Source organism: Solanum stenotomum, chromosome 2, assembly GCF_019186545.1.
Source record: "Solanum stenotomum isolate F172 chromosome 2, ASM1918654v1, whole genome shotgun sequence".
NCBI classification, from domain to species: domain Eukaryota; kingdom Viridiplantae; phylum Streptophyta; class Magnoliopsida; order Solanales; family Solanaceae; genus Solanum; species Solanum stenotomum.
Genome location: NC_064283.1, coordinates 18730726 through 18756910, shown reverse-complemented (window position 1 = coordinate 18756910; position 26185 = coordinate 18730726). Strand labels below are relative to the sequence as shown.

General features: G+C 33.2%; 3 protein-coding genes across 4 annotated transcripts; 1 reads left to right on the top strand and 2 right to left on the bottom strand.

Annotated features, from left to right (window-relative positions):
• Positions 1–660: 660 nt before the first annotated feature.
• Positions 661–4308, bottom strand: LOC125855233 (uncharacterized). Of its 2 annotated transcripts, none has more exons than XM_049534933.1 (5): positions 4080–4308; positions 3009–3766; positions 2837–2890; positions 2547–2731; positions 661–1003 (listed from the first exon to the last, which is right to left on the bottom strand). In XM_049534933.1, the coding sequence occupies exons 2-5, from the start codon at positions 3763–3765 to the stop codon at positions 917–919; spliced, it is 1083 nt and encodes a 360-aa protein (XP_049390890.1). In that variant the 5' UTR covers position 3766; positions 4080–4308; the 3' UTR covers positions 661–916. The 2 variants fall into 2 exon arrangements, with proteins under 2 accessions (XP_049390890.1, XP_049390889.1); XM_049534932.1 differs by having other exon boundaries at positions 662–1003; positions 3009–3792.
• A 5820-nt stretch (positions 4309–10128) lies between these two features.
• Positions 10129–14899, top strand: LOC125855214 (acyl-coenzyme A oxidase 2, peroxisomal). Its single transcript, XM_049534907.1, has 7 exons — positions 10129–10699; positions 11820–11935; positions 12477–13357; positions 13480–13659; positions 13751–13917; positions 13996–14119; positions 14492–14899. The coding sequence occupies exons 1-7, from the start codon at positions 10248–10250 to the stop codon at positions 14651–14653; spliced, it is 2082 nt and encodes a 693-aa protein (XP_049390864.1). The 5' UTR covers positions 10129–10247; the 3' UTR covers positions 14654–14899.
• A 942-nt stretch (positions 14900–15841) lies between these two features.
• On the bottom strand, positions 15842–22462 carry LOC125855213 (protein ALTERED PHOSPHATE STARVATION RESPONSE 1). The gene is made up of 5 exons (XM_049534906.1): positions 20992–22462; positions 20780–20857; positions 18629–18834; positions 16806–17029; positions 15842–16646 (listed from the first exon to the last, which is right to left on the bottom strand). The coding sequence occupies exons 1-5, from the start codon at positions 21968–21970 to the stop codon at positions 15980–15982; spliced, it is 2154 nt and encodes a 717-aa protein (XP_049390863.1). The 5' UTR covers positions 21971–22462; the 3' UTR covers positions 15842–15979.
• Between the last annotated feature and the right edge of the window lie 3723 nt (positions 22463–26185).

The following is a 26185-nucleotide window of genomic DNA, read 5'->3' as shown; positions in this document are numbered from 1 at the left end:
CACTCTCAAACCTCAAATCATTCGTAATAAAACTCAAATAATCAACAATTGCTTTGTCGAAGCTCTATCAGCACAACTCCATCACCATTCATTAATAGTGATGCCAGAGTTCCACATCAACCTCCTAATATCAATGCAAACCTTCTAACAGAATATCTAGTTTCTAAATCATTTGCAGTAATATTGTGGTGATCAAAGAAAGGTTACAGAGGTTGAGGGCAGGCTGTGTTAGGACAAGTAAAATAGTAATATGGAAAGATGGTAAATAATGGGTTGAGAGATAGTTTGAATGCGATATTTCATGTGTCCTTTGTGTCATACGAAAAGAACTCATGGTGGACTTCAAATAATGCTGCTTTTGAGAGTTGAGAGGATCAATTATAATGATGGTAATTGATTTGGAGAGATGATTGATAAGTTTGAGAACAAAAGTCTGCACAATGTCAAAAAATTCATAGGCAAATCTGACCACTTCACTTAATTCAAGCCAAATTTGATAGTTTTCCTTGTACAAAAGTCCTATATGTTGAAAAGCTTCCTCTGTTGGTACATAATGGCGTATTTGAACCAATCTTATAACGAGGGTATATTTGGCCTCAACTACTAACAAATGGCAAATTTGAACATTTTCCCTTCACAAAATGATCAATCAGGTGTCATTGGCTCAACAATTCACTATGGTAGCTTTGAAAGCAATTGATATATAGCCTCAAACTATAATAAAAACTGCAGCACTCATCTAATGAAACTCATTCTGTTGTGATGTATGATCACCAAGAATGTTAGACCATTTTCTAACTATTTTACATCAACCGGACTGTTATACAAGATTTCACAAGTACAATAGATCATGTTAAAACATGAGCAACCAAAAAACTTATAGAAAATGAACCTCAAACAGAAGATTTGGAACCAACTAGCAGTTCTCTGAGGTCCCATTGGACGAATCCAATTCTGTCTTGCATCTGTCTTTGAGGTCGGTCAGTGTAACTAAACTACCTTCCTGCAACAAAAAAATGAATACATCATCAGGTTCATACTAATGCTGTTTAATTGAGCTGGGAGGGGGTGGAGAGAGAATTGGGGTTTGCATGAGTGGGAAAGTGTTTGTGCAGAAAGTAAACATGATGCAACTAAGCATCATTTACAGATTAAGTGCTTGCCTGAAGAACAAGGTCAATGTGGCAAGATCATGACCAACTACTCTAGTTTAACATGGAGTAGTTTCCATCAACTGATATTTGCATTAACAATGGTTCAAAGAAATTAAAAATCAGGAATTAGACAAGGTTTTTATTACTTCACTGCCAAAACATGGCATATTGACATGTCTTAAGCATGCATGTTTCTTTTGAGGGCAAGACCAAATTGTTTAGGGCTATGAATATATACAAATGATGGAGCCAAATAGCAAAAGAACAGAGAATAAGAAACGGAACGGTGAATCAAACATTCAATGGTGAAGTGATACTCGTGTATTATATAAATGTGATATTTATACAACTTCTTTCATTTTTTTTTCAAATTATTTTCTTCTTTCATTGAATTCATTATATCAATGTATCTAAGAAGCATAAATCAGGGTGGTGACTAAAAGAAAATAAGTAACAGAACATTAATTGAATGGACTTTCTAATATTCTCTCTAGTTGGCAGTTCACAAGTGCAACTACATCTCTAATCACTATTTATTTACAGAACAAAGTTTTCAGAAATGGAAAGAACATGATCTCACAAAACACTGATATGCTTATTGATGTTCTAACAAGTAATCTCTGGCTACTGGTCCTGACAAACTCCACCAGGACAGTAAATTAACAAAGAGACTGCTATGAATTACAACATGGCTAATATGTCGGGTTGCAACTTGCAAGTAGTGTCAATCCCCCATTCCTCCGTGGGCAATTGACAGATTGGGAATGTTCTATTTTTCAGTAAAGAGGTAAAGAGACACTTACTGCTTCCTGTCTATTAGTAACAAGACAACATGATTTTCAAATTGAATATTGAACTTAGATAAAACATTTGCTCTGCACATTTGTCAAAATTTGAAGATTACTTTTTGAGAATGAAAAAAAACCTCCAAACTTACATAAATGTTTGAAGATTACTAAAAGATAACAATCTTCTAATTTATGAACCATGTGCCCATCAAAAGGCAAAACATTAGCTCTGCCCATTTGTCAAAGTTTGAAGATTTACTTTTTGAGAATGAAAAAAAAATCTTCAAACTTTGGCAAATACTTGAAGATTTCTAAAAGATAACAATCTTCTAATATATGAACAATGTTCCCATCAAAAGGCATACTGATGGAACAAGTATGTGTCCTCGACGTGAATGATCCAACTAGTATAAAAATACAATGCACCACACCAAAAGCTCTAACAATGGGAGTTAACTTTGATAAAGAAAAATCTTTCAGCTGGATGGTCAACAGAGAACATCCATCAGCTTGACAGCTTCACAACTCTCAGTTATTATATGTAAAAGTTGAATTGAGTATCTATACCAACTCAGAGACTGAACAGGTCAGTTAGCAAACTTACTAGCTGGTCAGCTTCCCGTTGAAAAATGTGCTCCATGTGTTGAAAGAGTGACTTCCAGTGACCCACTAAACTTGACTCAAGATTTGCTGCTTCAGTATTCTTTTCTGGACCCTCCTTCTGAAGCTCTTTACCCTTGCCACTTCTTTCAACTAAAAGACTTGCTTCTCTCTGACTCTTCTTTATGGCTAGGTATTTGAAAACAGTATTTGAGTAAAGAAAAGAAGCAAGGAGAAAAAGAACAAGGATCTTAAGTTTAATTAAGTAACTAAAATATTTTTAAGCTGGCTCACCACTTATCCGACCCTTGGTATCCTGGTAATGTAGGTCTAACCATATATAAGCAGCTGATTATCACAGAACAAAGAAAACTAAATCAACACTCCACTAATATGAACTGAAACATGACGGGATATAAGCTCAGAAGGACATTAATCAATATAATGGTCTGCGAGATATTTTTACCTTTGGTGCAAAAGGTACAAGAGCAAGCTTTGATTGACTCAATGCTAGCACTTAAACCTGAATTATCCTCACAAGTTTGTGTTCCTGTACATGTCTCAAGTTTAACTCTTGACTCCTGTGAATCTGGCAATCTTGCCAAGTCTACTGACCCAGACTGACTCATAACCAGATTATCAAGACCAAGTTCATCAGGGCCATTAGGAAACATATCCTCACTTTCAGTGCCCTCACTATCCTCGTTAATTTCACAACTCCGGGCAGCATCATGGTCATCAGTTCCGGACAATGCTGGCACTGGCACCCCAGTTACCAAACCATCCATATCATTTATAACTTCAGAATTTTTCTTTGGAATTATTTCCCAATCATTGACAATTTCAATAGCACTCCCACAAGCATCATTGTTCTCATTGTTATCTCCGATTGTACTTTGGCAGATAGCAGTAGTTGAATCAACTCGCAACAAACTGGGATCCTGGTTGTCATTTGGTATATTTGTAATCCCTGATACAACATCTACCTTTGATGACTTAATCTTGCTACAAGGCCGAGGACCAACACAAACACGTTTTGCATTATCTCCATCATCTACCAAAACAACTTTACCCCCTAGATTTTCATTTCCCTTATCTACACACTTTAGACTTGAATTCCCCAAAAGTGCAGAAAATGGTCTCTTGTTTCCAAGCTGATTCGTTATATTTCCCAAAACAGGACGACTTTTAGGACACCTTTCAACAGCATTATCTTCATCCATCCTGCAATCACTAATCCAACATGAACCCTACCAACAAAAATCAATCTTTAGCCCTAAAACACATAAATTTCCATGACCCAATTCTCAAATCTACTACAGTTGATGAAAAAATCTTATATTTGATACAGACCAACAATAAAAATGAAAACTTGATAACCTTAACACGTCTAATCAATACTAATCACAGAAGCAGCAGCTACTGTACAAATTAAAACCCTAGAGAAAATTTGGGCAAATCAGAAGAACAACAAAATTAACAAACTTTAATTGAAATTCTAATGTACCAATCATCAATCAGGTTCTTGGATACTAACCTTGAGAAAGGGATTTAACACAAAATCCAGAAAGATTGATAGAACCCAATGTACAGTGTTGAAATTAAAAAATTGAATCTTGAATTATATTAAAGCATCTCCATTGATAAAGGTGGGTTTTTTTTCTCTTTGGTTACAGTGGATTTGCTACACAGAAATGAAAATGGTGGAAGTAAAAATTAAGTTTCAGCAAATTTGTGGGGCGGGAAATCGAATTTTGGTAAAATTAAGGGTCTTTAAGTTTTTGGCCCGCCTTGTATGTTCAAAACCTATTAACAATGGGCGCGACTTTCTTACTTGGAGGGAAAATGATTGGGCCATTATTATAGTATAGCCCACATTAGATGGGCTGGAAATTCAATTGGCTGAATTCATAGCATAAAATGGACCTAACTTACCACTATTTGTTGAGAGTTCGCCAACATGTATTATATTAGGGGCAAACTACATCAATCCCACTACATTATATTCTAATTGCTATGATTTTCGATAGTTTCAAATATGACTTTATTTATTATATTTCGTGCTTAGAATACATGACTTTGAATTCACGAGATACGTGTATTTGTCAAATTTTTAAATCAAGATACATATTTTATTTGTTTAAATTAATTGATTGTAACTAATTTCCTTAATTAGAGGAGTAATTGAGGATTTTCATGATACGTGAACAATTAATTCTGAAAATTTAAATTAATCAAATTTCTTAATATTAGGCGGAAATCAAGGAGTGTATCTATATTTAATTAATTTCATTTTATTATTCTTTGAAATAATAAATTCATTAATAGAAATGTTTAGTATTAATTTTGTGTATTTGTTATCTGTATATTGTATTAATTTGATGTATCAAATATCAATTTCATACGTTATATTCAAAAACATGTATTTTGAATACATAGTAAGCATATACATCTAATTATGTGTATCTATATATGGAAAATAACTTAAACACATGAATTTAGGAACAAATCATAATTGCGAGTATTTGTCGTATCTTTAATCCAAAAAAGATAGAAAAATTCAAAATTCTTCCCTTTTTTAGCATCTGAAATCATAGATATATAGTATATGTCGTATAATATGTTGCTCGTTATGCATATGATGGTAGAGTATCTATCGTATCATATGTTGCTCATTGTGCTTAGATCCGACGGACATCCGTCAGATCCATCAAAATTTCCACTTTTTCGTCCCTCCTACTAATGAAGATTTGAAGAAGGCCCTCAAGTATCGGAGATGAAATTTGAGTCAACTGGAGAAGGGAACTGTTAGAGAGAAACCATGACTATAATTTGGCAAGAAAAAAATACAAATAAACAACTAGGACATAGCATAAATTTCCATTAAAGTCATCCTCTTTGCAGTAAAATATATGAACTATACTTGATTCTTAGGAGTAAAATGGTTGATTATTCGCTTATTAGTGGAGGGAGAGATGCTGATAAGGTTGGAGATTGAGGGAAGTTGATAAGAGAGAAAAATATTTGAATGTTATTAAAATGTTAATTGTGGAATTTAAATAGAAAGATAATTAATCAATCCTTATTTTAAGGGATGAGTATCTAATTGTATCTTCAATAATATAAGGTATAAAATCCTAAAAGTGGTAATATATGTAATTGTTTGATAGTCGATGTAAGATTAGTATATATGGTAGTGATGTATGTCTAATAAGGTAGTTTATCCTTATATTACAGACTTAATTGGCATAAAATAGTCTTACTTTGTAATGTTTGCATTATATATTTATAGATAAACTACATAATTAGACATACTTCATTATCATATATTCTATTATTGACTATATTTTTAAAATATTATGTGTCTTACCATTAATTAAGAGTTTCCTATCATACATTGAGGAATATACATTTAGAAACATGTTTTTTGCTACCAGATATACTAAAATATGAAGGGAAGCGGGCGAGATTTCGTTATGTGTCCCAAATACATGTGAATCACATTAGATACATATATTTGTATGTATCTAATGTGATTCGCATGTATCTGAGATATCATATACATAGAAGAGTGATGAAGAGGGGCGAGGGAGATGAGCGAAATTTGTTATATACGCAATGATTTATTAGTTTAATCATATGAGTATTAATTATGTATATCAAAATACAATAAATATATCGCACAATATTTACAATGTATTTGGTCATAGTTGAATAATATAAATACAGTAAGAGACCTCTTTAAGGTGAATTGTTGCACTTACGTACTGAAATTATTTTTGATTAGCTACAATACATTATCTTGATATTTAATTGTTATACTGTTTATTCTCTAAAAAACATATTATAATAATAGTAATAAGGTATTGACAATAATGTGTCTGGTGGCACACTTGTTAATTGTTACTTGTCATTTCATTTGTATACAAACTGTCATAAGATGAAATAAAAATAAACGTGTGTCCTATTAATTTTTAAGTACGTTTAATACAACTTCAGGAAAAAATATTTTACTCAGTATGATTTTAAGGACTGAATACAATATTGAATATAATATGCCATTATTCTTAGGCCAAAATTGCTAAACAAAATATTGGGTAAAAAATATGTCAATTTTACGTTAGTTCTTCAAATTTTGATTTTTCAGTAGTATGTATCAATTTCTAAGTCGATTCCTTCAGTATGCACCTAATGAAATGGGCTATTTTTTTAATTCAGAATAAGTTATTTTAAATTTGTGTTTTAAAGTTTAATCCAAAATAGGCCTGATTTCATGCTTTTTGAAGTTTAATCTTTTTATCACCAATGAAACTAAATTGAGTGATCAACTCTTTGAAATTCTTTGTTGATTAAGTCAATTTTTTATTTATTAAAATAAAATTCAGTTTGCCAGTCTTTTATACAAAAAAAAAAAATTAAATTGAATGGTAAATAAACCTTTACAATCTGTGTAAATGATTAAGGAAACTTAACAATAATGTTGTTAGTGTAAGTGTGCAGAAACACGATATGCAACAATATGAATTGTATAAAAACACCTTATAAAGCCTCCTTAGTGTTAGAAATCCACCAATGAATTTTAATTTTAATTTTAATTTTTAATTTTACTATTTATTTTAGCAATATGAATTGTATAAAAAACACCTCATTAGTAAATAAATAATTTTAGTTTACTATTTTTTTAGAAGAAAATAAAATTAAAATTTTATCACCAAAATGATCACTCAATTCAAACTTGTAACCTCATAGGTAAAAGAAACAATTCATATATGTTTTAAACTACTTAATTGAGAGTTTAATTAATATAAATTCTTAATATTTTTTTTTATACTATTATATCTAGGGGTGTGCAAAAACCGAATCGCGATAAAAGTGTTATTGGTTTATTGTTATTGGGTTATCGGATTAACTGGTTTTTAATGGTTTTATAAAAAAAATATTGGGTTATCGGTTTGGTATTGATTTTTAATATTGGGTTATTCGGTAAACCGATAACCCATTAAGATAGACTAGTAATTTACTACTTTTATTTGTACATAAATATTATATATTAATCTCAATATCTTAATTGTTACTATCTTTGTCCTTTAGCCTTCAATTCACACTTCACAGTGACTTCGAGATCACAATTTCACATTATAATAAATGTTAAAATCTAAAATAAGAACCCTATTCCTCTTAATTTCTCTTTGTGTTACGCTTGTATAGTTCTTTTCATGTTTGTTATTATTGTTTCTATTTTAGGAGCATTTGTAAAGTTACATTATTGTGCTTTCGCATCAAATTTATTAGAAAAGTCATATATTTGTTTTATAAGTATTTTTTTATTGGTTAAACCGAAAACCGAACCTTTAAGGACCAAAATCGATAAAAAATATCTTATTGATTTAGTTATTGGTTTAACATATTTTAAAACTAATAAACCGAACCGACCAATGCCCACCCCTAAATTTATATCATTTAAAAGATATTTATAAATAAATATTTAATTTATAATCTCAAAAAATGGGTCAATCATCTATTATAGTTATGATATAATATTGTAAAATACCTGCTATAATAGATAATAAGTACTCCTTCCGTCCAACAATCGTTGTCCACTATACTATTTTAGGATGTCCAACAATACTTGTCCACTTTATGAAATCAATGGATAATTTTAACTAAATTCCTAATTTACTCTTATCATTAATTATTGTCATTTCCCTTTTACATTTTTCAAGACATTGTATTTATTATATTCAAAGGGTGATATAGTAAAATAACCATTTTATTTATGGTTTCTTAACAAGTGTGCAAAATCAATAAGTATTGTTGGACAGGGAATTGGAGTAGGAAGTAATATACAAATTAATAATAAATGATCATAAAAAATACAAACCAAGAAATAATAAAGAATTTTAGTGTAACATCAAATTGATCAAATAGTGGTATCACATATGAACGCACATTATATTACGCATCTCAATAACTCAAAACAAGAATGATGTGTTTGCACAATTTATTTTTAGGGAGAAATAGAGAAGTAATTTTTTAATTTGTTGACTCATTCATCCTTTCTTATTCACTTTATCTCCAAGACAAACTTCAGGGTTAAATAATGGTAGAAATTAGGGATACCAACTCATGTTATTTTCATGCTTGCCTCAAGAACATGATCGTCCAAAATTACATTAACAAATTTTCTATTGTCAGTGGAGATATAATGCACACTCAAAAAGATAATTATGTTAGAAAAAATTATATATATATATATAAAGAATTATTAAATCTCTTATTTTATTTGAAAGAGAATATTATTTTATGTCCTAAATTATTTATTCCTTAAATAGCCTTAATTAGTTATTACTCCAAATAAATTATTAATGGCTCTATTACAATTATGACATAGACTTTATACTTCATGATGATAATGCGTCATCAATTCTTTACCATTTTTGGATTATAATCCTTTGGTCTCAACGCATTAGAAGGTGAAGTGATTTTTTTGATCTATAAATATAGAAGTCTTTTCCTATTTTGAAAAAGATAAGTGAGAACACGCCAAAAGAAATTATGCTGCTTCTTAAATTTTATTGCTAAGTTTTCTTTGGATTAAATTTTTGTCAGTTTTTGTGCTCCTAATTTTATATTATAAAAATTTTCTATAATATTCATAAAGAAGTATTTTTCGTAAGACTTTCAACAAATTAAAAATATGATATTAAATTTTGTAAGAAACTACTACATATAAGTGCAAATTTACCGTCAACAATCCTACCTAGTGTCCTAGATGCTTGTTGTAACATCCGTAACTTTTAGAAAAAGTTCGAATCATTTTCCATATGCATATAAATCCGATTTCGATGATTTCTAATTTATACATGTGTTAAGATCAATTCCTAGTGTTGTAAGTGTATTAGATGTGAATTAGAGTTATAAGGAACATCTAGCACTACGTCGAGTTCAAAGTTTCTCTATCAATTAAGTTTTATCATGAGATGATGAAAGAGTCAATTCAAACGTCCATATCTCATAGAATATGAATAGTTAGGTAACTCATAATCTATCAAATTAAATGTGTATGAGTCTTCTTTTCAACACCATCAATTGTTCATTAATTCGAGTTTGAAACATAAAGTTATGATTGTTTTACTAAGACATATCCAAAATGACTATAATAGTAACACCTATCAATTCATAGAATCGCCAAATAATTTAGCGTATTGCCGAACTTGCATATTATTTAAAGTCAAAACAAAAAGTCCTTTACTACAAGTAAGCTAAGCTATTAATCTAATATTGGATAAATATTCAAACCCAATAATGAAAAACAAAGAGTTTCTCTTTTTCAAATAAAAAAATAAAACAATTTTTCCAAGAAAAAATGGCCAAAAAAATATTAGTCTTGATCGACGACCAATCTCATCCAAATCCCAATTCATGATTCACCCATCCCTATCTTGATCTACATCGAAAGGCGCGCCAAATATATCAACTTACCTCAATTTTCCTCCAATGACATAACTCCACGTGGCATGTCATTCGTGACTCCACGTCACACTAACGTTCCGTATAAACTATTTCAATTCTTCTCCTAACCTCCTCTCAACATTTCCATTTTCGAACCTCCATAACCATAACACGTCTTCTTTCTCTCTCTACCTATACATACACAACTCGTACCTATACATTTACTGATTTATCGTTTTCGTTTCAAGATTCCATGGAGCTTCAAAAGATCAGCTCAAAGTGTCTCCAAAACAGTGAAGAAACGGCGGAAGTGGTGAACCGGCGAATCAATCTGCTGACGTTGCATTTGAACCCGGTTCAGGACACCCCGGTTCAGGAATTGGAGCTGCTAAGATGCGCAGGGAAGATGAAGGCGATTAACGTGAGCACGGAGACGCTGTCGGAGTACATGAGAGGGAAGCATAGGGATATACAGGAAGAAGTATTTGCTTACTTTAATTCAAGACCGGAACTTCAAACACCGATTGAGATATCCAAAGATGAACATAGGGAATTGTGCATGAAACAGCTTGTGGGTTTGGTAAGGGAAGGTGGAATTAGGCCATTTAGGTATGTGGTTGACGATCCGGCTAAGTATTTTGCGATTGCTGAAGCTGTGGGAAGCGTTGACATGTCACTTGGCATCAAAATGGGTGTTCAGTACAGGTAAAAAAATAAATTCTCCTCACCGCCTTGACTTTAATTTTGACATATTTTCACTATTGAGGTCAAATTTGTTTGTGAAAACATTTTTCTTCTGGAATCACACAGGTGGGTATGTTGTTGTTGTTTTCATTGTTGATGCCCGGAGTAACAGTTATATCTGTAATTTGAGTTTAGAGTAGCACTGATATTTATATATGTAATTTGAAATATTAATACGTATTCATATTGCTGATTTTGGGTTTTAGCTAGCCTCTGTTTTGTTTTTATAGTTTCTCTTTTTCGGGGAGGATTTAGAGGTCTGTGGAATTTAGCCACTTAGGTGTAGTTGTTATGAAACAGTTTGATGCTATGTGAAAAATCATTTATTTTGTGCTGATTATATACCAGTAAGATCATTTACAAGGACCAATAGGATCCAGAAATATGCCAATATGCAAAATGTTTTCTTCCTTGCAGAATGCATTTGATGAAGTTTCTGCAGATCCTTTTGGGGTTATATAGCTTTATTTGAGTTCAAGAGCATGCATAGAAACAAGATAGAAAAGCTTCCTTTTGAATAAGATTGTATGGACCAATCGGATTTGTATATTCTCAGAGAAGATACTTCATAGGATTCTAGTCAAGACCTTGATTGCTATTTGATGTTTATTGAGGAAAGATCTTCAGTATAAGGCACAGACAATGTTGCCGCTCCACTTTAGTATACCATATCTCAGATCTAATCCGGATCAGATCAACTATAGTGTTTCCTTCTTTATTGCTATTATGTACAAATGATTTAAGTTCCTAGTATAACTTATGGCCATGTTGCACCTAATTGCCAACTTATCATCTATGCAAGTATGCGAAAGCTAGAATTTGATGCTTCTCAGAATGCATCATTTCCAAACCTTAAGGTTGTTGGTGATCAAGAGTACCCTAGTAAAACTTACATACCATACGGTCTTCTTTTCTAATCCTCCCTTTGTTACTGTATGATTCAACATGGTGTATTTTCTGTTCTAGTTGCATCTTTTCCTGAATCTCGATTGCTATAGCAACTATGATGGTATCTTATGTTTTGAGTTTCTCATTAATAGAGGTAATAACGAATTCTTAACGGATTGGACTTTCAACACAGTCTATGGGGAGGTTCTGTTATCAACTTGGGAACTAAAAAGCACAGAGACAAATACTTTGATGGTATAGACAATGTGGACTACCCGGGATGCTTTGCAATGACGGAGCTTCATCATGGTAAAATGTTTTGGACTACTACTTTTATTCTTATCGTTTCACTATCAACTTCCATTTTGTACTCCCTGGTCAATGTCTATGATGTTTATATGTTCTTTGGTCGTGTGCACTACACATACAGTTGTTTTAGCAATTGAGTTAAGGGAGATGATGTTTGCGTATAACATACGTAGCTAAAGTAGTGATAAATACTTTACACATTGGCTCAATGCATATAACAAATGTTGGTAGGAATTTGCAAGATTAGGTTGTTCTGTACGTGTTTGTATCCTTGACTTATTTACAGCATTATGTTCCAAAGAAACATTCAGATCATTTTTTCGTCCTCTTTTTCTAAAGGAATATTACGGAATATAACTGGGATATCTGAACGTTGCAGAATGTGGTTAGTATTGCCCAGGCAGTTGATGAAGTATATATCAATTAACATCCATAAGAATGCCACTTATTTGAATCAAAACCATTACCATATAGTTCTGTTATTTTGATAATTAGGACACTTGGATTCATTCTAATCTAGTTTGATCCTTTTGCTAACCAGGTTCAAATGTCCAAGGTCTTCAGACAGTTGCCACCTTTGATCCACTCACAGATGAATTCATAATTGACACGCCAAATGATGGGGCTATTAAATGGTGGATTGGTAATGCTGCCGTTCATGGGAAGTTTGCAACAGTTTTTGCAAGACTGATGTTACCAACTCATGATACAAAAGGTGTTACTGACATGGGTGTTCATGCATTTATTGTTCCAATAAGGGATATGAAAACCCACAAAACACTGCCAGGGGTTGAAATACATGATTGTGGCCATAAAGTTGGCTTGAATGGAGTAGATAATGGTGCGTTGAGATTCCGTTCAGTAAGAATTCCACGAGATAACCTTCTTAATCGATTTGGAGATGTTTCACGGGATGGGAGATACACCAGCAGCCTGCCTACAATTAGCAAAAGATTTGCTGCCACACTTGGAGAACTTGTTGGTGGTAGAGTTGGCCTTGCGTATTCATCTGTGGGTGTTCTCAAGATTGCTGTTGTTATTGCAACAAGATATTCTCTTCTGCGCCAGCAATTCGGTCCTCCTAAACAACCAGAAGTTAGTATACTTGACTACCAATCTCAGCAGCACAAGCTTATGCCGATGTTGGCTTCAACCTACGCATTCCATTTTGCCACACTTCATCTGGTGGAAAAATATTCTGAAATGAAGAAGTCTCGTGATGAGGAACTGATAGGGGACGTACATGCACTTTCTGCAGGGCTTAAGGCCTATATCACTTCTTACACAGCAAAGTCATTGAGCACATGTAGAGAAGCTTGTGGTGGCCATGGTTATGCCGCTGTCAATAGGTTTGGAAGTTTGAGGAATGATCATGACATATTTCAGACATTTGAGGGAGACAATACTGTTCTTCTGCAGCAGGTTGAGATTTGAGATTTCAAGTCCATTTCCTCTTGCATACAAAAAGAACTGTTCTGTTTCTTAATTATTTTAAGCAAAATATGATAAAGGGACAGGGTATAACGACTGTTCTTATGATCCAGGTAGCCGGTCTTCTGTTGAAGCAGTACAGGGAGAAATTCCAAGGTGGGACACTCACTGTCACATGGAACTACCTAAGACAATCCATGAATTCTTACCTTGCTCAGCCTAACCCGGTAACTGCTAGATGGGAAAGTGAAGATCACTTACGCAATCCTAACTTCCAGTTAGATGCTTTTAGGGTGAGTATTTTGTGGTCAATCTAACGACGGTACATATTGGCATACAACAGCGTTGTATATCTAACTAATGTTGTAACTGCTCCTTTTCCAGTATCGTACGTCAAGGTTGCTTCAAAGTGTAGCTATCCGGCTTCAGAAGCACTCCAAGACTCTTGGAGGATTTGGTGCTTGGAATAGATGTTTAAATCACCTGTTGACACTTGCAGAGTCTCATATTGAATCGTTCATTCTTGAAAAGTTCATTGAAGCAGTTAAAAAGTACTTTCCTAATCACAGTTTGAGAAACTTTATCTTTCCTTCAACTAGTATTTATCTAATTCTCTCTTTTATTTGTAGTTGTCCTGATGAAAACTCTCGTGCTGCCCTAAAACTCGTGTGTGATCTATATGCCTTGGATAGAATCTGGAATGACATAGGAACTTACCGCAATGTGGACTACATGGCCCCTAACAAAGCTAAGGTATGAATCTAGAGAATATTAGCTGGATATTTAGTCACTGTACTTCATCTTTATATCTTGAATTTAACACTAAATGCAAATTAAACCATTCAAGAGTATAGTACGCGACATCAGAATCTAATTGCAGCTTTGCAGTTGATATGGTTCTTAAGGATTATTCTATCTTGATGACCCCTTTCATTGTAGATACTATGACGTTTAGTAGTTTTGTTCTCTTAAAGAATCTAGATCACCATATAATGTAAATGACTCTTGGCAAATATGGTTATCTTAGAAGTTAAATGAGCAAGTTATAAATTTTCGTTTAGTTATAACACTCTCTAGCCAGGTTGATTCTCTTCTATGCCTGACCATCCACTTTTAATTTCACAGGCAATTCACAAGCTAGCAGATTATCTATGCTTCCAAGTTAAGAATATCGCAAGGGAACTTGTTGATGCCTTTGATCTTCCAGATTATGTTACGCGTGCTCCAATTGGTGTGCAGACTCCATCAGAAGCTTATACGCAGTATACTCAGAATGTTGGGTTCTAGTTTCTAACAGCTCTGATTTTCATTGTTCAAGAAGTTCCCCATGGTCCTTATAAGTATACTTTGTATCCCATTATTTATCCTGATGTCAAGCTTCCTGTATCACTTTTATCTTTGGTAAAGCAAGCTTGAGGAATTCTTGTTGTATTCACTTCTTGTCAACAAGTTCTAATAATAGGTGAACTTGATGTACTTGTCTCAACATTATATATGAAATCAGATCTGAAGGGGTGCTATATATTACATCAAGCATTTGCATTATTTATGGTGGTTTCTAAATATAGTTATTTCTGATTATTTGTTATTTTAGAAATATAAATAAAATTAATTGTTATTTCTTCTTTTTTACCCTTGGTAGTAATATAGTTATCTCATTTCTAAATCTTTCTTAAATATTCATTTAAGAAAGATTATGTGTTGAAATAAAAATAAAAATAAGATAGTTAGAAATTTCCTTAATTAGTGTTTTTTAAGGGAGGTGTAAAATAGAAACACTGAAAATAATTTGGAACGGAGGAGAACACTTCAATTGAGGGATGAAGGCATATAAATAGAGTAAATATATAGTGAAGAGAGACTATAGTAAGATATGAATAAGAATCACTTTTTAAGACAATTGAAAATAGAAATACACCAGATAATTTGAGATGGAGGGTTGTTGAGCAAAACATAAGAGCTTCTTAATTCATATTCTTGACAGATTTCTCAGCCCCAACAACAGCAGAAACTGCTCTGCATTTATTTTGGTATTGACCATTTGAGCTTATTACATTTTCCACTGCTGGACCAGTTGAAATGGTTCACATCCACACCTACTTTATAATAATAATATAGGTAGTGTAATTTCATATTGGAGTCCAAAAGGAGCAAAACATAAGCGGATCTTACCCCTATCTTATGGACGTAAAGAGACTGTCAGCTCAGGTACAGCAAGTCCCACACCTATCTTTTTTTTCTAAATTCGGAACTGCTGCAGCATCCATAGTCACTACAAATTGATCTCCACATGACGCAGCAGCTGCTGTTTTGCTAGTAACTTTGACCTTGATAAGAGCAATAATGTTTACTTTGAAAAGAAATATGTTAAAACATAATACTGAGACAACATTTGGGAAGAGAGTTAACAACAGATGAAATGTCGCTGCCTTCACTACGTAGTTTTGAAAGCTCATGCATGATGCAACTCGCAAGTAGAATGGATATTTAATCATTAAACTGACTGAAGAGTCTACTTTTTCAGTTAAATTAGTAACCTATTTTCCACCAAAAAGAGAAGGCATAATCTTTATAGCCACTTCTGATTTACAATAACATATTTTCATAATGCAATCATATACTAAAGGATCTTGGTGCTGGTCGATAGTTCAGATATGCATTTCGAGCTGTATCGCATTTCTGCCTGATATCTTCACACATCTTTAAAGAAGCCTCCGAGAACTTGGTCAGACGGTCCAGAACCCTTGTTAAACTCGAGTGAATGCAATTCAAATTTGATGACTTATCATCGTTCTTCTCTTCATCTTTCACTTCCAATTCCTCATTCCCTGGTTCAGGAGTAGTTTCTTTCTTTTGCAGTTCCTCGGAGTGGTGTCCAACTGAATGCCGCAGGTCATACAAGAATTCCTTGATGGCATCACTAAGCTCTTCAGAAGGCAGAGATTTAATCCCAGTGGACCAGTCACGACAAAGCACAAATATTGGTGGGGCTAAAACTCGTCGAGGGGAAAATGCTCTTCTGCCTTTGGTTCGCTCACGTGGTTGCAGGATGCAGTTTTGCAGCCAGCTGTTAAGAGCTTCCACATATGAAGTATGGCTGTTAATCCAGTTGGCAAAACTCAAGCCAAAGCACTCTACTTCATCCTGCAGCTGACTCATAATCAGCTTTTGAGTATCACCCTGGGGACTAGAAGCCAAAGCTTTGGCATGGTATGCTAGAGAAATGGTTATATACTGAGCATGATGGCATTCAAGCATCGCTCTCCACATTCTGATCAATCTGCATGGAGCCCAGATATTACGAATCTAATAGTAAATATAATAGCAAACATACAAGGCATGTGCATGGACAGATTACCCTAGAAATGAGGTTTAAATAAAATAGTTCCTCAAATTAAATATCCAATAGCAGGAAGAGTAAAAGAATTGTTGTCCTTACCCTTGGATAAGTTCCAAAATTTGAGGCAACAACTCTTCATCCCTCATTTTCTCTATCCGCTTTGATATTGAATCAACTGAATATAGAGCCACCCTGATGCGTGAATGGAGATCCTTCACCACTGACCGTGTTTTGTCAATTATTTGGGCACTAACATCTTTGGCAAATTGATGCCTAAGTTGGTTACACTTCCGATCATAATCTCTCCTGATTGACTCAATCGTCTACAAATTAAAGAGGATGACCAGCAAATGAGCTTTGAAATCACACAAAAGGAGAAATTATCTTCTAAAATTACCACAATAATGACATGCCCGTGAAAGGCTCTATAGTTCATCCTCATTTCCTCAAGATTCAATTCGAGAACAGTGATGAGGTGTGAAATACAACAAAACTATGGAAGGTCCAGAAACCAAAATGAAAATGTATCTTATCAATATTAGTATCAATACTAAAAGAAATTTCCGAATTTCTGTCTTGTTTTCCACATGGTAATTTCCTCCATATATACAAATTTTCTGAACACCCAATCCGCAGAAAAGAAACATTCTTCGATTGGCTGTTATCTATTGGCACTAGTGAGAACTGGAGTAAATGGAGATCCTGATCCAGAACAGCTTCTAAAAGAAGGATTTTCCAGTATAAAGCAACTGAAACTGACGGGACAGATTGGTAGTTTGGAGTACTGCAGTAAGCATGGACCTAAAAACCAAATACTTTATAAACATAACTTATTAAACATCATTTTTTATGGATATAAATATAACTTGCTAAACGTTCTTGTTGTCAACCAGATTCTGTCTTTATCAAACAAATAGGGATTCTTATGAAAGAGCAATGCCACAACAACAATTGCACCAGCAGAAAGATACATTTTGACATCATCAAGGAGGATAACAAGAGATGGACTTCTATGAAAGTGAAGCTCAATGATAATGAATATGCTTTAGACTGAATAAAAGAAATGTGCTCAGACACCTCAAGCAGAACAGAATTTTGTCAAAAAAGGAAAAGTTGGAAGACAGGGTGTTTTCATGTATATAATGTGAATGAGTAATATAGAAGACCCACATGAAGTTTTGCAGTCCACCAAGAGGACAAAAAAATTAAGGGGAAAAAAGTCCAACAGATTTCAGCATTTTGAAATTTCTCATTAACTTAGTATTTCCAGATCTCTGGTTATAGAGCAATGCAGCTATCGGCCTATGTAATACTCCTAGGGGCAGTCAATAGGCTACACATTGTGTAGTTTAGGATGAACAACACCCAAGGTGTAGCCTACAGGTCAATGACGTGGGTTGAGACACATGAGATCTCAGGTTCAAATTCTAGCAGAAATAAAAACACACCAGGTGATTTCTACTCGTCCGTCCAAGTATTGGTGGACAGAGCTACCCAGTACTTGTGCTGGTAGGAGGTAGCAGGGACACGTTTAATTAGTCTAAGTGCACACAAGCTGGCCCGAGTATCACAATTATCAATTGAAGGGTCATTTCACCACATGTTTCTCAGTATACTCTTTGTCTAATGTGCCATTCAGCTACTAAAATTATCCTAGTTTGATCAAGGCTACTAAAATTTTCCTTAATTCTCAAATTCTGCAGTATTTTACTCTAAACCATTTTTTAAAAAAAGAATGGTGTATTTTACTCTATAAACCATATTTAGCAACTATTTCTTGGAAGTCTGCTTATTAATATCTGAAGATTGAGCTTTTATTTGTATTTGAATTACTTGAGCTGTAATTACAAGCTCCCTGAGTTAATCCTGCACCAATGTAATAATTCAAAATAATCAGGACACTCAATTTTCTAGGTCAGTACCTTCACTTCATCATAAAGTTTCCTCTCCCATGCATATACTCTGTCAAGGGTGGATGAGTGGCTTCCAGCTATCATACAAAAATCTTCGACAAAATCACTTCCACTATCATCATTGTCATCCTTACTATTAAGAGGATTCCTCGATGAAGATGATCTAGAGGATGTGGTCCTCTTCCAGATAATCACCTTTGTTACATGGTCTGCTTCTGCATAGCACTAGAGTATTAGAATGGCAATGAACAGGAAAAAAGAGAAGAAATGCTTTGATCAACTAAAATATAAAAAGCAAATGATTTGTGAAAGACCTGCTTCAATTCTTAGTGCTACTGTGCTAGCAAATTAATGAACTACAACCGAACTTGAATTACATATTTCTAAATACTAGGTGATTTCTTCCCATAGGTCCTAGCCTTGGTGGACAGAGTTACCTGATACTTATTATTGGTGGGAGCTGGAAGTATCCCGTGGAATTAGTCGAGGTGCGCAAAAACCGGCACGAACACCATGGTTATTAAAAAAAAAAAAAACTTACTCCATAACAATTTTTTTAACGTTAACTCCATAATCAAGTTTGTCCAGCATTACTCCAAACAGGTTTGATAGTTAATTATGCTTTTAGTTCCATTAATGGGTAGTTGTGATTTAAATCCCTATATTTGTGTTGTGTTTTTTTAGATAATAAATCCCTATATTTGTTGGAGCACATTAGGACTAGAATTTCTTGAATCGTGGACATTTCAGCTTCGCCTTGGATGGACGTAAAAAGTAAATACTCTCTCCCTGTCTCAAACTTAAATTTATATGAAGTCTTCCGATTAGTGATGCCCATAACTGTTTGAAACCGTTCTATAAATAATATCTTTTAAAACATTCACGAGTTTTTAGAGTTCACATATCAATTAATATCTTAAAACTCTGTACACCATCACAAACTATAAATTCTTTTTTGGATAATCGTGGTGTTCCACCAACTTGGGCGCACCTTAACTAATTTCACAGGGTACCTTCTAGCCAACACAGGTACTGGGTACCTCTACCCACCAAGGCTTGGACAAACGGGAAGAAATAACCTAATGTTTTTGTCTCCACTGGAATTTGACCCAAGACATCATGGTCTCAATACACTTCATTGACCACTAGGCCACACCCTTGGTCAATAGCTTAGGACACCTCAGTGATCTTCTCGGAGTAAACCAAAAGTTTAACCAAGGTAACTACCTCTGCATCCCCAAGCTCCACCATCCACTCACAACTCTTGCATCCCCTCACCACAGCCTTCATTGTATTTTTTCACTCAATTTTTTGTTCTCTCTTCTAACCTCTCTTATCCTGCAGTCACACACATTTCTCTTCTTCCTTTCCTTTTCTTTTCTTTCTATTTCGAATTTTCTACAGCCCTTTCTCCCTTCAATATGCTATACAACACCGCTTAGCACCAAGACTACAACCCAATTACTATAGCCTTTACCACCATCAACAAGGCATCAACCCGTCCATCTGCCACAGCAACTTGCAGTCACCACCAGCTTTCTCGCCCATACTCAATAATGCTCACACTCCTCCACCTACCCAAAGCCCCAACTAGCTCAAAGAAGGAAAGAGAAGGACAAGAATTATGTAGGACAACAACTCAGATATGACTTAAAATGACCACGAAAGACCAAAGAGCCACTTTCAAAACAATTGTCGAGGATGCAAGTGCTGCAAAGTTTCTCAACAGGCCTCTTAGCTAAATCTGTCAACATTCTGACTTAAACGCCCATTTCATCAATATTAAGGTTTAAAGTGCTCCAAAAGTAAGATCAACCTTTTGCTTCAAGTAAGCTCAAAATGTTGATAAAAATTTAACTATTTTGCTCATAGTAAAAGCAACTGTTTTGAAGGGAAAAGCCTACAATATCCAATCTTTACAGCTCTAGAAATTACATGTTGATGTGATTATCTCATTAACACACTGCCTCCATGAAGAAACCCCAAGTTTACTGCCTTTGGAGTAACACAATTAAGTAAAATCACAAATTCTGCAATCTAAAGCCTGAATTTAGATTTATGTTTCCTCTTTTGAGGTTGTTTATATAATGTTTAATTAAATAACCAAATTGGCAACTTTTATATGAAGACATGATTTATTAATTTGTTCAATGAACTTACCACCAGCCATGTTCTCACCCACTTTTCTGCAGCAACCTGAGCCCATAGAAGACAAATAGGCGGACACCGAAGATTTTCCTGAAGAAGCAATGTATTAGCACTTGACCATAGATACCAAAAAACCATGTGAATTTCAGTAGGTAAAATGATGCAAAAACCAAAGTAAGCAATAAAAGAGCATTCTTTAATGTCTCAAAGAGACAGTTAGTTACCTTTGGCCTCAGAAAACCCAACTCTGATTTTGCTAGCTTCGAGCATTCTTGAAATCTCTTTTCCGGATTCAGATGCTCTAAAGAATCGATGTTCAATGTCCTTTATGCTAGAAAGAAAATCTTTGGCTCTATGAGTTATGAACTCTGAAGGATCCTCTCTTTCATCCACTAAAGGCTTGTCTCCCTTTGAACCAGATACTTGCAAGGCAGATTTCCCAATCGTAGTCCCAACTGAGCCATTTGCTTTCGGCTCACTGCTCACGTTATTACCCTCACCACCAGCTACTTGCTGACTATTATTCTCAGCCCTCTTAGGCATAACTGAACTAGAATCATGAAATTCCAATTTACCATGACCATTACTTCTAGGTTCAGATTTAGGTGTCAAGAACTCTTCTTGAATCCCATTGTCACCCTCATTATCTTTTTCACCAAGTTCATCAAAGTTCAGTTGCCTACCATTATGTGTAATAAACCTAAAGCTCTCATTATCTGTAGGGTCAAAAAAATCCCAAGACCCTGAATCTGGAGGTGGGGGTGGGGGTAATGGGGTTGAGAAATCAACATCATCTACATACATATTGGTTGAAGGTGGACTCACCTTAACAGTGACAGCAGTAGGTCCAGCAGACCTCATGTAACTCAACCTAGTAGCAATAGGAGGTGAAAGGGGGCTTCCATTTAGAACAGGAGAATCTGAAACCCCACCAACGTGAGATGGTGAAGGTGATGGATACGACGAATGTGACGGAGTTTTATCAAGCTCGGTAGCTGAAGTTGATAGAGATGATTCTATCAACACTTCAGCCTCCGCATATCTCCTAAGAGCAATGCCTATATTTCTCAAAGATTCAACATACGAAACATGAGCAGCTGCTAATGCATACCTAGAATCAACTGCTTGTTTTATAAATCTTTTCCTTTCTTTACACAATCTCAGAGCTTCACTCCTCTCAGATTTTGAGCTTGCCGCACCCATTTACACAAAGAAAAAAAGACAATCAAATCAAACCACCCACTTCCCTGAATTGAACATTTCCACCATTAACACTGATTTTCCCCCCAAAAACACTAAAACCCTAACACCAAACCCAAAACGCTTTTTTCATCAAAACAGATAAAATGGATAAAAGGGGTTCACACTCATGTAAAAAACTGCAAAAAGAAAAAGAAACAGTCGTAAATCAGACCTCTTCAGTCAAAGAAATGAAACCCAAGTGAAGCTGAAGAAAAGCTCTAAAACAGAGGAGAGAGTGAAAAGCGAACAAAATAGTAATCTTTAAGCCCATAAAAAGGTAACCTGAATCGATTGGACAATGAAATGGAAACCATTCAATGAAAACAGAGTATTCAGTTCAACTTTTTAAGCAAAGGGACCATTACAGAAATGATGAGAAAATAGGTAGAAGAAGAAGAAGAAGAAAGGAGGGAATCTTGTACAGTGTTGATGCATTAGCCTCGGGAAGTGTGCTTGAATGCTACTTTACGTTCCTTTCCTCTTTATTCATAAGAAAACGAAGATTTAACAGGGGTTGAACAATACTCGCTTATTTGGTTCAAAACTTTATGGTGCTACAATTTTTTTCATAATTTTTTTAAATGAAAGAATTTATTTATTTTCTCCATTTCAATTTATGTAATAAAATTTATATTTTATATTTAATTAGATTATTTATAAAATTATAGTCATACATATATTTATGATTATTTTATATAAATGACTTACGTTAGACCACAATTTTTAAGAAAGTATAATACTTTTTCATTTCAATCTATGTGATGTAGTTTGACTTGACATAAAATTTAAGAAAAAAATATTTGTAAAATTTATGATTTAAAATAAGTCAAGATACTTGTGTGAGTATAATTTGTATCATTAAGAATAATATGACATTTTAAAATTAAATTATTACTATTAAACATAAAATATCTCATTCTTTTTAAACGGATTAAAAATAAAAATAAATCGTGTAAATTAGAACATGGAGTATTATATTTCGTGAAATAAGCCATTGAATAGTTTGTGAATCAAATTAGTATTGTGTTTTAACCAATAGATTAGAAAAGAATGATTAATGAGAAACAACAAATAAAATGAGTCAGTACAAGATGACACATTCACAAGGCTCCACAGTGTGGAAAGCAATGGATTTTTGCTTTGTTTCTGTTAGTTGATCATTTTATTAAATTAAAAGAAATATTAAGTACTAATTTTTTTATATTATTCTTGTCATTATTTTTTTTTATGAAAGTATTCATATTTATTTGTAAATTAGCAAAAGGCTTTTTAAGAGTTGAATTAATAAAATTATTTACTTATTAATGATTTTTTAAATATTATGTTAAAATAGAAATTGATCAATTAATATAAAACGGACAGTATTTGTGTGGGCGATATCTTTTGAACAGAAAAAACCTTTGCACATATTGGCAACAAGCATTCTTTTTGATACAATCTGTGTCTGTCAAATTAATGAGTAATTAATTGCATTGGCAAATGTGATTCTATCACTAAACTACCTCCACTCTAACGGCTCCTTTTCTTTTCACTCTACTGTCTTTTGCTTCACTTTTATTTACTTTTACCTTCACATTACTCCCTCCGTTTCATTGTATGTGAGATAGTTTGACTCGGCACAAAGTTTAAGAAAGAAAGGAAAATTTTTAAAATTTGTGGTTCAAAATAAATGATAAAAATTTGTGTGACTGTAAATCATTTCATTAAGGGTAAAATAGACATTTTATAGTTAAATTGTTACTTAATATAAAAATGTGTCATTCTTTTTGAGACAGATTAAAAAGAAAAGTAAGTCACATAAATTGAGATAGAGGGAGTATTATTTTTGGTTAATTCAGAAAAATTAATCGAAAGGAAAATATCACTCATTTTTTCATTCTAATTTATATGGGAAAAAAAATTCATTTTTCGTGAAAATGAAGGTCACACACCCAAAACATTTTAATCTCTATATAAAAGTACTTAGATATTATAATTAAACCTTTATATTTAAGTTCATAAACTTTCGACGTGGATTAATGACAATCATAAATATATAAATATACCACCAAAGTAGAGTAATTTTAATTGACCAGTAAATTTTTTGCCTAATAGAAGAAGGTAATTACTAGAGGAGACAAGTATTAGTGGGGTAGAGCCCTCACTACGTGAGGTCGTATATTTTTTACACGGAAAAAGAAGTGCAATTGAATATACATTAGTGTATATTCCTTACATTTTAAAAATTATCAAGTTTGGTTTTTTAAAATTTATTTATTTATTTTAGTTTAATATAGAATATTCCACTTAGTTTTTCTTATTAAAGTATTTCTTTCTGGTCATACTGAAGATCTGAATCTTACTTTTTTAGCCCTTGAGATTATATTTCTATGCAATCTGATCCTTTTGTCCCTTTACTTAACAGAGTACTTCAATGGCTTTATAGATTCTTATGTGTATAATGTAAATTTTGAGAGAATCTTGCATGTCAGGACCAATTAATTGGTTCATAATGGCGTGATTAAGCAGGTAAATCACCTTTTTAATTTGTCTTATGCTCATTCAATGGTTAGGTAATTTACACTTAAGTACCTTAAAGTTCATGGATATATCAGTTATCCTCACAACTTTTACCAAAGTTACATTTTTTTGGTTTTGAAATTGCCGTTAAAAAGGATTATTATTTTTTTGCATTCTGTTAGTTGAAAGATAATTTTGAGTAAAAAATAAAACTAACTCATTTTGAATAATTGAAGAATATATTTAACCCTTTTCTCTCCTATTAATATGAAAAGAAATAAAATAAATAATTTTTTAATAAAAGAAGTGGTTAGAGGAGGAGCAGGGCGAATTTTTTGCGGATTTTGCGCAAAACAAAAAGAGAAAATGGGCGCCTCTTCCCTCGTGCAAATTACTTTATTTTTTTGTTTCTTTCTTCCCCTTTTTCCTTCTCTTTTTGAAGTCCCTTTTATCCTTTTTGCCCCTTTGTATATCCTATTTTGTTTTTTAATTATGTATTTGATATTAGTATTAAGATTGGACCAATTTGAATTTACATTGGGTAAGCTCATTTGGAGGTACTGTTTTCTATTAAAGTTTTTTTCACACTTTAAAATTTGAAATTGAGATTTCTATTAGAGGAGGAGTAACTTCATTCACCACATCAAAATATGATTGTATAATTCTTTTTTTTTTTTGAAACTTTGGAGAAATTCACCACGCTATCCAAAGGTACGTATTGAATAAATCTATTCATGCATAATAGCTCGCAAATTATACATTAGATACTAATCACACGAACTCTAACTGAGAAGACTGCTAGTGACGAAAATTGATCATCGAACCAACTCAGTCAATCCACGTGAGTGTATAATTCATTTTAACAAATAGCCTATTTTGCGATCAATATTTTTGTTGTGATTGATACGGGTCCGAAAGAGATGGTAAAGAATGAAAAAACAAGTGTCAATTATATTTTTTACAAATAGAAAAACTAATTTACAATATAGCGGAAAACTAGTTTTAATTATAAAATAGCCGAAAGAAATTAGTTTAATTTTTTTTTCTTTACACTAAATAATGAAAGGAAAAAATAAAATAAGAATAAGAAACTCAAATAATGATAATCAAAGAAGTCAAAAAACAATTTATGTATAAAAAAATATACTTGATACTTTACTAGAAGGATTCATATATGACCCTACATGATTTTTTTTAAAATTAAAAGTAAAAAATATAAATTTAAAACTAACTTTTTTACTTTCGTTAGATGAAGGGTATATATGAGTTTCTTTTGTAACGGTAGGGGTATATGTGAGTCATTTTGTATAACAGTAAGAGTATATACAAATCACTTTCATAACGAGGGTTTTATCAGCTCTAAATGTCAAAATTGAGGGGTATAGTATCTCTTAAATGAGTTTCAAAAAAACAACGAGAAAAGGATAAAAATAAAATATGCTTATATAAAGGTTAATTCAATATTTAAAGTTTATGAGTTCCTAGAGTAACCTCAAGTTAATATTACGATAATAACTAAATTTACAGTCAATATTTAGTAAATTTATTAATCCCTCTGTCCCAATTTATGTGGCATATTTCGTTTTTCGAGAGTCAAACAGTTTAAGTTTGACCGAGAATTTGCTCATGAAATCTTCAAATTTTTTAAAATGAAATTTATATATTTGTAAATTACAT